The 15,736-nt window shown below is 33.1% G+C and overlaps 1 protein-coding gene across 7 annotated transcripts in view; it reads left to right on the top strand.

Annotated features, from left to right (window-relative positions):
* LOC132730769 (protein kinase C delta type-like) overlaps nt 1-15,736 on the top strand; it is a 103,165-nt gene that overhangs the window by 44,480 nt on the left and 42,949 nt on the right. For all 7 annotated transcript variants that reach the window (XM_060716766.1, XM_060716764.1, XM_060716762.1 and 4 more), the window contains exon 4: nt 8,208-8,404. In XM_060716766.1, coding sequence (XP_060572749.1) covers nt 8,208-8,404 — 197 coding nt within the window. The remainder of the gene's footprint in view (nt 1-8,207; nt 8,405-15,736) is intronic.

Here is a 15,736-nt window from a genome sequence, read left to right as displayed (position 1 = left end):
TCAACAATCTCTGAAGGGAAGTCATGCTCTGGTTGACAAGGTTAATTGCCTTTGGAAAAAATATGTTATCTTAGCAAAAAATATGGAATAGGGGCAGAAAAGATTAATAATAGAAAAACACCAAAGAAATATAAACGAAATAAATGTCTGCATGTTTATATGGTTATAAGAAGTATTATACATGTACTTCAGCAAATTTTAGTTATCTCTAAGCTAGGTATTCTAGTGCGACTGAATCTGAAAACAATACAGACCAAGATAGACTGGCACCTCTTGGATACTTTCTGATCATGATCTGTAATGTACACTATAAAATGTGTAATTACTTTGAAATTTTAACTGAAATTAAAAAAGATGATAAGTTTTGTACAGATTGAAAGTTCATTTAAGATATTTAGTGTGTTATATAAGGGTTATAAAAGAAAGAAAGAAAACTATTTTAAAGTTTGTTTTTATCATTTTGAACCCAGATGGAGCTATATTTAAAATTTATAAATGGAAAGGAAATTTAATAATGATGCTAGTAATTACACCTAAAATCTGTATCAGGGATTTATTATCCTGCAAGTTCACATTTTTTACGAGATTTTCTGAGACCTAAAAATGTTTGACACAAGAAAATTTACCAGTATGTATGCTGCCATGTCATCAAAAAATTGTTATGGTAATCAAAAGAAGTAACAAACAAGAAGTTGCAAAAATTGTAAAAATATCAATAACAATTATGAAAAATCTGTAACAATAATAAGATGAAAAATGTATGTTTAAAATACAAGTACATAATTTATACAACTCCAAGGGCGATTAATCTCAACGCAAGGTAATTTGTGAGGTTCAGGAATATAGCGCAAGAGATTATTATAATAATTATATAGAGCTTACTTTATCCCTCCTATGTTATATTAATCGGATATATATTGTGCTTGTTACTTTAGTTAGCCACTTCTATTCGACAGGAATAGAAATTATTCTACCTGATGTGACAATGAGGTGCGCGCGTGGGTTAAAAGTCATTGTGCAGTTTGTAGATTATCGCATCTCAGTGTTTCTACAATTAAATTTCTGGTCCTTTGAGATGATTGATTTTAAAACTTTTAGTGTTGAAGATTGAATTAAAAAATTGTTTAAGTGGATGCTAGGGGTTTCAGATAAAATTTTTGCACCTAACATTATCTCATTTGAGCAGACTTAATCAAATTATGTTTGCAATTTTCACTTAGTCTGTTATTGTTTTCATTGCATTTTGCTTATTGATTGACTCCTTTTGCAGAAAATAGTAATTGTTATAATATACACTATAATTCATTTTGTGTAGCATGACCAGTCTGCACATTCATACTGTCTAAAACAAGCATAATTGTTGGAAGCTTGATTCAAATACTCCTTTAAACTTTCAATGGACAGTTCCAAAGTAAAAAGCAGGGCAAGTTCATTACACAAAGATCAGCAGGTTATTTAAGTTAAACGTTACAAAGCTGATAATCAAGCTTCCAACAATTATGCTTGTTTTAGACAGTATGAATGTGTAGACTGGCCAAGCTCAGTGTACTGGTGGCAGAATATAGTCACCTTCTGTTACAGCAGGTTAAAAATATAATATATGTAACTTAAACACATGTGCCTCATTTGCTTAGGGAAGTAAAATTTTCGTTTTGTTACATTCCTCAGGGTGTCTATTACCATGCATTAATGTAAATGCCCTCCTCTTGTTTATTTAAAGAATTATGAAAAAAAGTGTAATAAGCCGTAAGTTTGCAGGTTAGAAAATATGGCTCCCTGTAGTGTCATAAAATCTGCTAGTTATGATATGGATATTATAGGAATTACAGCTTAGTGTGTATAATTAAACTTAATTAATAGCATTGTTAATTTTTGTATGACATTGCTTTTTGTGTTCCAGGTATGAGCAATTTTAAGTTTGGTTTAAGCAGGGTTTTTTTTGTAAAACAGAGCAACAAATACTGATTTTAAAATGTCAGTGGTTCTTGTGGCCTAATATTATGTCATTTAACCCCACCAACCCATCAAAATTGTCATTTAAACTAAAAGTCATTTAAACTAAAAGTCTAGTTTTTTTTTCAGTTGCTTATAAGATAGTGTAAAGAATTTGTGGTCACAGGAAATATACTAAAATAATAGTAAATTTAGTTTATTTTGACAAAAGTAGAAAACAACAAAAAACATTTATAAGTCTTAAAGGGAGACTCTACTGAGATTTTAGACATGACAAAACTGAAAATATTTTTTCAATACTTGTGTACCATTTGATGTAAGACCAATTGTAGTTCATTCATTTTCTGTGTGTGTGTGTGTGTTTTTATCCCCCGCCGAAAATTTTCGGCGGAGGATATAGAAATAGTCTCCGTCTGTCCGACTTTCCGTCCGTCCGTCCTTCCGTCCGACATTTTTGTCCGGAGCATATCTCTAAAAGTATTTGAGTTATCAACTTGAAATTTCATAGGTGGATAGACCTCATTGAGGAGGAGTGCAGTGCACAAGAATGATAACTCTACCTTGCATGATTTTTGAGTTATTGCCCTTTGTTATTTTTCAAAATTGATTTTTGTCCAGAGCATAACTCCAAAAGCCTATGAGATATTAACATGAAACTTCATAGGTGCATAGATCTCACTCAGGAGGTGTGCAGTGCACAAGAATGATAACTCTACCTTTCATAATTTTTGAGTTATTGCCCTTTGTTATTTTTCATACCTAATTTTTCACCTGAGTGGAGCATAACTCAAAAAGTGTTTGAGATATCAACATGAAATGTCATAGGTGGATAGATCTTATTGAGGAGGAATGTTGTGTGCAAGAATGATAACTCTTTCCTATACAATTTTTGAGTTATTGCCCTTTGTTTTTTTTTCATGCTATTTTGTCCAGAGCTTATCTCAAAAAGTATTTGAGGTATCAACTTGAAACTTCAAAGGTGGATGGATCTCATTGAGGAGGAGTGCAGTTCTTAAGAATGATAACTCTACCCTGCATTATTTTTGAGTTATTGCCCTTTGTTATTTTTTCAAAAATTAAATTTTTGTCCAGAGCATAACTCAAAAAGCCTTTGAGATATCAAAATGAAACTTCATAGGTGCATAGATCTCACTCAGGAGGTGTGCACTGCACAAGAATGATAACTCTACCTTTTATAATTTTTGAGTTATTGCCCTTTGTTATTTTTCATACTTAATTTTTCAATTCAATTTTTTTCTCAAAAAGTATTTGAGGTATCAACTTGAAACTTCATAGGTGGATAGATTTTACTGAGGAGGGATGCAGCACACAAGAATGATAACCTACCCTGCATTTTTTTTCAGTTATTGCCCTTTGTTATTTTCAGCCATCAGTATTTACATAGGTTTCAAATCTGTAATCACTATAGCCATCAGTTTTCATTACCAAAAGACCTCTTAAAATGGAATTATTCTGCTCTACTACATATACATTTTTCCAATGAGCAAACACATTCGGCGGGGGATGGCCATGTTGACATGTTTTTTTTTTCTTCTTCAGAAAAATTGTTTTTATTGACTGCAATTTTCTGGACTTTTAACTCAAAACTACTTTATAATCACAAAAGAATCAACTTTTAATTTGTATCTTAAGTAAATATATTCATCATAATTTTACATACTTGGATTTTCAGTTTTTAAGTGTCCCAGTTGATCTATCTAATAATTAAAAATCTTGTTTAAGGCTTTTGTATTTTGATGGAGCTCCTTTATGAAAAAATATCACAAAAATATCTCTTCAGAAATCTTGTACAAACAGTATGGTATGAAATTTGGAAAAAAGAAGACTCATGTCTATAGTGTATGATGAAAAAAGGTTAATAGATTCATGTGACACAAAAAGTAATTAGAGAAAATATGACTACGACATCAGAACAATTTTCCGAGCTTTACTCTCTCGATACCCATCCTATTCTCTCGATGGCCTGGATCACTGTATTTTCTCCAATATTTTCGGTGATTATTATGTTCAGGCAGTATTGTCAGAAGACAACCTATTGTCATAACATATCCATATATCTACATGAATGTCAATTTGCTGCCATCTGATTGTTCCCTAAGGGAATTTTGCAGCAGACGTCAGTTAGGAAGTTTGCAGCAAACATACAGCGGCAGCTATCAGATTGGTAATGTTGGGGTGGGGGGGAGGAAGGGGGGGGGCAGTGATGGAGAGAAAAATATTTTAGATTGGATTGTATTCTCAGAGCTTGAATATCATGTTAATAAGGATTTTCTGCAATATATATATATAATGTAGGAGATAATGATATTGTATTATGTATTGGCACATTATGGGCTTGTGTTAGTATATTATTAATATGATAAAAGCTAAAATAAAGTTTGTTCGATTAACTGTCGTGAGTTCCGTATATCACATAGATAATAATTGTTAAATAACTGAAAATGCATGCATTTTATTAATAGTATTCTATCTATATTAATTCAAAAAATAAAATAAAGTAAATTACAAGCAAAAGGAATTTTGATAATAAATTCTAACACAACCTGCATTTTTCCCTATTGAACATAGAAGGACCGAAAGTGAGTGTTATTATGCAATAAAATCACTGTTGATGTTTTATATTTAGACATGTGACTTAATCATTATACACATAACGTAACCACTAAAAATGCGATGCGCTGAAAATAAGTACGGAAACAAATCAGTCGCAATTTAGCTTAATATCAGGTACGGCAGCATTTATTTGTTGATGCTGTGTTAGAATCGGATTAATATATCCAAATCGGTGATTTTTACGCTTGATAACATCACTGTTTGTCGTTCAGATGCTCATCATTATTAACACTTGGGCTACGCCTTCGTGATATAATTCCTCACATTTGAACTCCAAACAGTGATGTTATTGAGCGATAGAATCACTGTTTTGGATATATAATATCTTAAATAAACTTGGGATATATCCTGTAATTTTCATTTCAGTATATCTTGATTGAGATTTTAGGAGGGTTACTATACTTAAAATCGTTTGTATCTGTTCTATTTCTGCAATATCTAATTCTGAAAGTAAGACACTCCACAATTTGAAGTGTCTCAGGTCTTACTCCATAGATTGGCTCTGCAGTGGTCACATTAATTAAGTTAAAGATTGGCTCTGCAATGGTCACATATTAATTATACCCCCGCACAACAAAGTTGTAAGGGGGTATACTGGAATCAGCTTGTCCGTCCGGCCGTCCGGCTGTCCGGCCGTCCGTCGGTTTTTTCTTGTCCGCCCAATAACTTAAGATATCTTTGACCCTTAGTCTTCATATTTGGCATGGAGGTTAGTCATGATTAGTAGATGACCCCTATTGATTTTGAGGTCACTAGGTCAAAGGTCAAGGTCACAGGTGCCTTCACTTCAAAAAGCTTGTCCGCCCAATAACTAAAGATTCCTTTGACCTACAGTCTTCATATTTGGCATGGAGGTTAGTCATGATTAGTAGATGACCCCTATTGATTTTGAGGTCACCAGGTTAAAGGTCAAGGTCACAGGGGCCTTGACTTCAAAAAGCTTGTCCGCCCAATAACTTAAGATTCCTTTGACCTACAGTCGTCATATTTGGCATGGAGGTTAGTCATGATTAGTAGATGACCCCTATTGATTTTGAGGTCACCAGGTTAAAGGTCAAGGTCACAGGGGCCTTGACTTCAAAAAGCTTGTCCGCCCAATAACTTAAGATTCCTTTGACCTACAGTCGTCATATTTGGCATGGAGGTTAGTCATGATTAGTAGATGACCCCTATTGATTTTGAGGTCACCAGGTCAAAGGTCAAGGTCACAGGGGCTTTGACTTCAAAAAGCTTGTCCGCCCAATAACTTAAGATTCCTATGACCCATAGTCTTCATATTTGGCATGGAGGTTAGTCATGATTAGTAGATGACCCCTATTGATTTTGAGGTCATCAGGTCAAAGGTCAAGGTCACAAGGGCCTTGACTTCAAAAAGCTTGTCCCCCCAATAACTTAAGATTCCTTTGACCCATTGTCTTCATATTTGGCATGGAGGTTAGTCATGATTAGTAGATGACCCCTATTGAATTTGAGGTCACCAGGTTAAAGGTCAAGGTCACAGGGACTTTGACTTCAAAAAGTTTGTCTGCCCAATAACTTTAGATGACCCACAGTCTTCATATTTGGCATGGATGTTGATCATGATAAGTAGATGACCCCTTGTGATTTTGAGGTCACTGGATCAAAGGTCAAGGTCATAGGGACTTTGACTTCAAAAAGTTTGTCCACCCATTTACTTAAGATTCCTTTGACCCACAGTCTTCATATTTGGCATGGATGTTGATCATGACTATAAGGTGACCCCTATTGACTTTGAGGTCACTGGGTCAAAGGTCAAGGTCACAGGGACCTTGACAAAAAAAGCTTTTCTTCTCAATTGCTAAAGAATGTCCTGTCTGCAATGTATTGATTTTGACATTTTCACATTTGAAGCTTGTAGAATACATAACTTAGCAATGCACTGGCTTAGTAACCTCAGATTTGGCAGGGAGGTTGTCCTTGAGCTTTAAATGGCCACTGTTGATTCTGACAAAGTGGTATGCGGGGGTATTCACGCCAAGGTAGTGGCAGTTCTAGTTAAGTTAAAGATTGGCTTATGGTTACATAAATTAAAATATTTAAATTCAAATTAAATTCTGTATTTACAATGAAATAATTTTTGAAAGACTGTTATGCTACTGGACTGGAAAATCAACAATAGTTTTATCATTAAGCACTGATGTAAGTGATGTTATAGTAGAAACCCGAGGTTGACTAAAGTGTTAGATATTTTAAGTTTGTTCCCAATGTGTCGATCTTCATTGAGGAAATAATTCATTCCTTATTTTAGACATATTGTAATGTCTTCCTGAGATCGCAAATTATTTTTCTTGTAGACTGACTGAATTATTAATGTGTTTCTCCCCCAAAGACCTATTACCTTATAGTTTTGAGCAATTCCCATTTCCATTCTTAAATTTCAAATTTTTCCATTAATTTTCCAGACAAAATATTTTCTAAATATTTTCAGCAATTGTACTTTTGATGATATATTAGGATTTTCCATGTTTCCTAAATGATTCTCAGATCTTCAGGATATAACAATAAAATTTTCCAGAATAGTACACTGTTGTCTTGTTGAATTGAATAAGGATTTCATTTAGACCATTGAACTTGGTATTTTATGGGTTCAGATCCATGGCTGAACAAAGTTATTCACCATTCAGAAACTCAGATTTTATTACTTCAGATCTTGAAGGCAAGGCAGATACATGTAATTTGTACTTCGTTAGTTAATTGTCATCTCATATCTGAATGATTTATTTGGAGATTTTATAATCTTTTGTTTGATTGTGTAGAAGCTCAACACACCCTCATATTTGTTTCTGGAACCAACCAGTACTAAGCAATGAGTGTAAAGTTTCTTGTTAAAGGAAACAACAACCTGTCCTTGATGGGGTTTCTACCCATTCATCCAGCAATCCTAAGAATTTTAGACTGTTGCATAAACCACTCAGCCTTAATGCCACCACTATGTGGAGAAGTTGTTAGTTATCTGTAGAAAATGGTTATAAGCTGGTGTTGATATTTAAAATGGCTGACTGTGACTCAAATACTTGAATACAATCTCACACTATAATTATACAGTTAATGTTTTTTGAGTAATTATGGGTGTACCTATAATTCATAAATACATTTTCTTCCATAGTTCATGAAAACATGTTCTTGATGATCAGTGGTGAAAAAAGTTCAAAGAATTTTGTTTTGCTCATGAGGAGATTGTTGAACAGTTTTATGATCAGCTGGAACATGAAATATCAATTACTGTTCTATTAACCCCGACTGAAGCTTGAACATTTTGATTATCAACATTTATAATTAGCCTTGAGTATTTTTCTTTTTTTCTTCTTTTTTTTCTTCAGGCAGACAAAGTTAATACATGTGCTGTAAAACTTCCAAGGCTCATGAAATTCAGGGTCTCCGACAAATTAAGTTTTCAATGGTTTGAGAACAGGTGGCAGACATTATTAATTTATGTGTATAATGTGTAACTGTGTTATGAAAATACTTGATTGTGTTAGCATTTATATTTTTGTGCAATTTTTAAGTTACATTTTGTCATTATAAGTAATCCAGTTAGGATTTTTCAAAATTTAGGATGGGAAAGCATTTATATTTTTCCTAATTTCTTGTATTTTCAGGACGAGGAATCCAATTGGTTCAGAGAAAGAAGACCATCTATCCAGAATGGAATACGTGTTTTGATGCACATCTGTACGAGGGTCGTGTTATACAGATGGTTGCCATGGAGAGACCTAATCGTTTCCTTGCTGAAACTACCGTCAGTGCCAAGGCATTGGCAGACAAATGTTCAGACTCAAATATAGTAACAGCTTGGGTAAGCGAGATGTACAAGAAAAATTCCTTCACACACTTGCATAAAAAGCAAAGTTTGCCATAACCTTTTAAAGTCCTAAATTTGTGCCAACTCTTCTCTGGTAAATGAAATTTGGTTGCTTGGATTGTCTGTTTTCCAGGCAGCTTCAGGTGTTCAGACGGCTGTCATTTCTATATGAGAAATCAGAAGTAATTTAATAAGGTCAATCTTCATGTCTGGCTTTTGTTGATGAAAAATAGCAAGTGATTTTCTTTTATTATACATAAGTATGACTTATAATATCAAATAATAAAAGCCAGATTTGTAGGCATGTCTTGGTCTATATGAGTTGCAACAATCACTTACAGGGTTAATTTAATGCCTTGATTGTAAAAGTCGTGTCTGTTAATTGATTTTTACTTTACTATTTAAGGTTATTTTAAGGTTGGTTTGTTTGATTGGGTTTTACATCCTACCAACACAGTATAGGTCATAAGGCGACATTCAAGCTTTACTGGTGGAGGAAGACCCCTCAGGTGCCCTTCTGTGCATTATTTCAGGCACAAACTTATTTCAAAAGTAATCTACTCGCTTAGACATCAGCTTCATGACAACATTTGATTAAGGTTTTTGTGTGCAATCTCATTTTCTTATCAACTTTTGCACAATCATTTTAAAATTTAATGTCATATAATGCAGATCTATGACCAAGGCACATAACTCTAGGATGGTTCTTTGCTGAATTATTTTCCTTAGTAAAATAATATGGAAATTCTTTTTTTAAAGTTTTGCTTATAAAAGTATTATTTCCACAAATGCAATTGATATTCACTTAAAACTGCATTGCTTATTTTTGTAAACTTTATGCTTATTCCTATAGACATAATTGTAGTTATAGCTGAGCAAGACCTATAACTCTGTCCTGAGGTTTAATAGAGTTATTTCCCTTTTGGAACTTAGAGAATTAATCAACAAGAAACAGCTTTGCTCTAGTTTTACTAGCAAGTTCTATACAATACTATATTATATACAATGTTCAGGGACTGCTGACCTTAATTAACCAAAATAATCTTTGTGTTTACATGTATTATCTGAAGTTATCTGAACTTCTCACATTAAAAACCATGGTATGTGAGTTTACATCCTTATGAATCAGCTGTTATGGAAAATAGGTTTAAAAGGAAGTTACATAATTCTAAAGAATTTGTACATTATAATGTACATTAGTCTGTGTGGATAATATCTGAATCATATGCATAAGATAATTCTATTATATCTATGTAATAGAAATTTTAAAAAGCAAAAAACTCAAGCCAGTGTGATGCTTTACAAATTTTCCAGGCTGGTAAATAAATGAAATAAAAAAAAACATATTTGTAAAATTTCGCCTAAAATTTCACTGTATGAGAACACAGTAATGAATTGAAATTGTAATTGGTTCCTCAACGGTTAAGGATTTGAAAAGGGAGCTGTTATAAGTTTGAATCCCATTAGAGTGTTGACACCTGTTTATTCAGGTATAATATAGCTTTATATAGTACATGATGAAAGGTTTGTAGGCTCACCATGTGCTCTCCCGTAATGACAATGCAGTGGTCCTCAATGGCCAAATTATAATGACTAAAACATTATGGTTTCATTGAATTCTCTTCTATGATGAAGCTATCCAAATAAATATCTTACAGAAGGGGGGCATGGTTCTGCTCTGAGGTGCTTTTCTTGCCAAAAATTATCCTGCTATCAATCAGTAGAACCATGGTTCAACACAAGTGCTCCTCGTGACAGAAATAATATCCATTGCTTAGTTCTTGAGATTTTTCTCTGGAAAGTCACCAAATGACCTTTAAAACTGTGATATGGCTTGAAATAGAATTATAAATGTAATGCTCAGACTAGTACCTGTACTTGTCCACCACCAGTATTATAACATGATGGTGTTGCCAAAAAAATGTGAAACCATGAAAAAAAAGAGTTTATTTCATGAACTTTCTTACAGTAGATACTGTAGTCTTTGTGTTGAATTTAAAATTATCGGATTTCTTGATAAATGCAAAATGGTGCTCGGTTTATTCTTTAAAACTGATACTGACTGCCTGGTATCAGAAAGTTTTGTATTATAATTATATTGTATACTGTTGTTTTTTTTGTCATTTCTTGTAATGATTAAAGCCACTATATCACTGTCAAGGTCATAACATGTTTCCTGTTTTACAGACCTTAAAAAGACCTCAAATATACACCTCAGATTATTATTATTTGTATGAGCTCTGCCTTAAAAAAAATATATTGACCACTAAAAGCTAGCTATAAATTACTGAAAGAATTCAATATCGCTACAAGTTTTCAAATTGTTTAACCAACTGTGGTAAGGGGTGATTCTAAATCATATATTTGAATTTTACAGTTATTTAATTCAAGACAAAACAGTGGAACATCACTTAAGTTCCACATCATGGAAATAAATCTGTCTTTATATTTGGTCAATATTCACATTGTATTTTGAGCATAGGTTGTAACTAGCCTTGCAGAGAATCTTCTTGTATTTAAGAAATTGAAGGAAAATTAAAGTAAATATAACTTATTCCAATGTAAAATTTACTTCTGTAAATGCATTTAAGTAGTCATTTTTGTGTTCACAAAACACTAAATATTTTCATTTTGAAAACATAAGATTTTGGATTGGATACTATAATCTAATTTTTGTCTGAAATAGCTGATTCTAATATTCTGTTATTACATGGAATTATATAATACTTCCTTTTTATTGCAAATGTCTGTTCCTATAGCAACAGAAAGTGTTTATTTAACAAATTTAGCATAGCAGTTTTCAGTATTTAGTACATTATCACAATCAGTAAGTTTGCTTTAAGTAACAAACTGAAGACATATGTCATTAACAGGCATATTTACTTACATTGCGTTTCCATGGTAAATGTGGTTACCAACAGTTTAATAACAGATTATAAAGGTCAGAGACAAAGATGCTCATTTGATAAAAATCTTAAACTAGTGAAACTCTGCAATGTATTTTTGCTGTTGTAAGTTTTATTTATCTAGTTTACAGTGCAACCTTTTACACAACAGTCACCTGGAGAGTGATAACCTCTATACAGCAATATCATCAGTAAGATTTCACCAGTAATTTGAACTTCTAAAAGAGCAACAACTCTTGACAACAAATTATATTGTTGGTCTTCCAAAGGATGTTGCTATGCAGTGGTAAAAAATATACTGTATTAAAACTAGATGAAATCTGCAATAGAGTGGGAAATCTAAATTTAGAAATAAATATTTATTTTTAGCTCACCTGTCACAAAGTGACAAGGTGAGCTTTTGTGATCGCTTTTCGTCCCTCGTCCGTAAACTTTTACTTTAAATGACATCTCCTCATAAACCACTAAGCCAATTTCATCCAAGCTTCACAGGAATGTTCCTTTGGTGGTCACCTTTGAAAATTGTTCAAAGAATTTAATTCCATGCAGAACTCTGGTTGCCATGGCAACCAAAAGAAAAAACTTTAAATATCTTCTTCTAAAAAATCCGAAGAGCTAGAGCTTAGATATTTGGTATGAAACATCTTCTAGTGAGTGTCTACCAAGTTTGTTCAAATAAAAGCTCTGGGGTCAAAATTGGCCCCGCCCCAGGGGGTCATTGATTTTCCCTATATGCATATACAGTAGAACTTCGGTAAGTCGAAGTTGGAGGGACTTGCGTAAAAACTTCGACACATCGGGACTCAATCGACTCATGAATTGGTCTGAATTTCATGACAAAATTTCAATCCGTGACTAGCCCTAATTATAAGATCTATAACGTAACGTAATTCATGTTTTTCTTAAATTCATTTATCTGATATTTTACATTATACAATGATAAATATGTCATGCTAAGTAACTTTTCACGGCTAATGATTTGGACTCCCTGTTGAGTTACAAAAGGCGTAACAATACTAAAGGGCAATAACTAAACCAGCTTATAGTGAATGTTTCGCGTGTGATTATCACGCGACACCGGGTCACGGAAGTGCTCAAATGATAGTTCTTACTGTTTACATGTACTTACAAATACCGCTACTGCAATTAAAATAGTAATGATTAAAGCATTTTTTCACACATTTAAAGGCATACAAAGGCACTCGGAACACTCGTTTGAACACTCGGTCGTGTAATTAACACCTGTCACTAAAGTTGATCGGAAATCGTCTTCGCGGCCAGAAAAGGTGTGAAAATGTCTCGAGATCGAAGGTGTCAAAATAACCGAAGAACTTCGACTTATTTGTGGTAAATTGTCCTAGATTTATTCTATACGGACCACGAAAAAACTTCGACACATCGAAAAACTCGACACATAAAATCTCGACTCATAAATAGGTTTTTATAAGGAATATATAAGGGAAAAAATCGGGACTTTCATTTCACTTCGACACATCGAGAAAATCGACTAATCGAAGTTCGACTCATAGAAGTTCTACTGTAGTAAAAACTTTAAAAATCTTCTTTTAAAGAACCCAAAGAGCTAGAGCTAAGATATTAAGTACGAAGCATCTTCTAGTGAGTGTCTACCAAGTTTGTTCAAATAAAAGCCCTGGGGTCAAAATTGGCCCCGCCCCAGGGGGTCATTGATTTTCCCTCTATGCATATAGTAAAAACTTTAAAAAAATTCTTTTAAAGAACCCAAAGAGCTAGAGCTAAGAAATTTAGCATGAAACATCTTCTAATGAGTGTCTACCAAGTTTGTTCAAATAAAAGCCCTTGGGTCAAAATTGGCCCCTCCCCAGGGGGTCATTGATTTTCCCTATATGCATATAGTAAAAACATATAAAAATTTCTTTTAAAGAACCCAAAGAGCTAGAGCTAAGATATTTAGCATGAAACATCTTCTAATGGGTGTCTACCAAGTTTGTTCAAATAAAAGCTCTGGGGTCAAAATTGACCCCACCCCGGGGGACATTGATTTTCCTTATATGTGTATAGCAAAAACTTAAAAATCTTCTTTGAAAAAACCCGAATAGCTAGAGTTTAGATATTAAGCTTAGCATGAAACATTTTCTAGTAAGTGTCTACAAAGATTAAATAAATAATTAAATAAAAACCCTTGGGTCAAAACTGCCCCTGCCCCAGGTGTGTCATTGTTTTTAACTATATGTGTAAAGAAAAAACTTGACCAGCTAGACCTTAGATGTTTAGCATGAAACATCTTCTAATGCAGGCCTCGACACTAACTTTTTTAGCAGGTGGTTAGCCGGACCACTAGATTTGAAATTAAGGTGGTCCTTCCAGGAGTCAGGTGGTCAATTATTATTATGTCATTTTACTGCAAAATTAGAAAAAAATATGTTTAAAATTGATGACAAAGATGTATCATTATAAACCTTAAGAAAACAGATATTTTAGATATATATTTTTATCTAATCAGAAATAAAGGAGAGCAAGTTAGTAGGTATTTTATCATAAAGTTATTTGTTTTTTTTATATGTCATTCAAAAATACACAACAGGGCTCTTATTTATGTTTACTTTTAAATTGAAGTGATTTCTCTCTCAACTCAAGTTAGGGAATAGTGAAACAATTTGTGTCTGTAATTTTCTTATTCAATTTGTTATTCATAAATTCATTGCTGATATGTGGTACGACTTTAATTATGATAATTACATGTATCTTTTATAGATTATCATTTTTAGCTCGACTTTTCTATGAAAAGGGGAGCTATCCTACTCGCCCCGGCGTCGGCGTCGGCGTTGGCGTCACACCTTGGTTAAGTTTTTCGTACCACCCCACTTTATTTCAGAAGTATTACAAGTATGGCTTTGAAACTTACCATACTTGTTCACCATCATAACCTCCATCTACAGACAAGAGTACATAACTCTGTCAAGGTTTTTGACAGAATTATGGCCCTTTTTTGACTTAGAAAGTGTATTGAGCTTGGTTAAGTTTTTTGTACCACCTCACTTTATTTCAAAACCATTGGAGGTATTGCTTTGAAACTGACCATACTTGTTTACCATCACGACCTTCATCAACAGACAAGAGGACATAACTCTGTCAAGGTTTTTTGACAGAATTATGCCCCTTTTTGACTTAGAAAATACATTGAATATGGGTAAAATCCACTTATTGCCTTAACCCTTTGAGATATTGCTTTGAAACTTTTAATGCTATTTCACATCATTACCCCCATCTGTACGCAAGAGAAGGTAACTCTGTCAAGGATTTGTTTTAAAAATTAAGGCCTTTTATCGACTTAGAATCTTGGTTAAGTTTTTAGTACCAGTCCACTTTTTGACTGAACTGTTTGAGATATTAATTTGAAAGTTGGAATACTTGTTTACAATCATGATTCCCAAACATGTCCAGGAGAAGGTAATTCTGTCAAAGATTTTATTTGAATTATGGCCCTTAACTGTCAATGTTTTGTATTATAGGCAAGCACTAAAAAACTTAAAAAATTTAAAAAAATTCATTCCTATCCACTTGTTCACTTTACCATAAATTATGTCATATAAACATTGCTGTAATATTCAAGGGTATCAAACAACTAGTTCACTTTAAAAATACAGAGATTCTTGTATTGCCTTTTACTGCAAAAACTTTTTTTATTGGCAAGCAATAAAAAAGTCGAGCGCGCTGTCTTACGGACAGCTCTTGTTAATAAAACTAATAAATTATCTTAAAACAAGGAAATAGTTAGAGGATAAAAAAATAATACTAATGTTATATATAACTATAGTTTAGCTTATTTTTCTCAAAGATGTATAATACCGAATTTTTACCTCCCTGTTGCTTGTTGGTTGATATTTATTTTTAACATGAGTATTTTTAACCTTTTAAAGTAATGTTACCTCTAGATGAAATGGATCTCTATCGTTAAACAGTTAAAATAAAGATAAGTAGCAAAGAATTACTAGATGTATTTTTCCAATTCCTTTTGTTTGCTGCCATTATTTAAGTATATGAAATTTTAAGTTTATCTTATATCCCATACAATATCATAATTACATCGTCGGATGCCCACGGTTAATTAACATGTAATATAACATAAATGTTACTGGTTCCACCGTAGGTATCCGACGATACATAATTATTAGCATCATTTGAATGAATTTTGTACCTTAATTGATATCACAAAGTCTAAACTCTTTTAACTTGCATAAACCAAATTTTAGCGACTTAAAATGAAAGTTATTGACTTAAGAACTTCTTTAACTAATCAGATAATTAATGAACCATATACTTGACATCGGACAAATGATTTTAAAGAAAATGTTTATAACATGTTTTTGACCAAATCACCATTCTCCCAAATGAGTCTGCACCAACCAGAAAATTCAAGTGGTCCGACAGACCAGCGGCT

The sequence above is a fragment of the Ruditapes philippinarum genome, unplaced genomic scaffold (genome assembly GCF_026571515.1).
Source record: "Ruditapes philippinarum isolate M1 unplaced genomic scaffold, ASM2657151v2 ctg735_1_1_1_1, whole genome shotgun sequence".
Lineage (NCBI taxonomy): Eukaryota > Metazoa > Mollusca > Bivalvia > Venerida > Veneridae > Ruditapes > Ruditapes philippinarum.
This window is presented reverse-complemented; position numbering and strand designations above follow the sequence as displayed.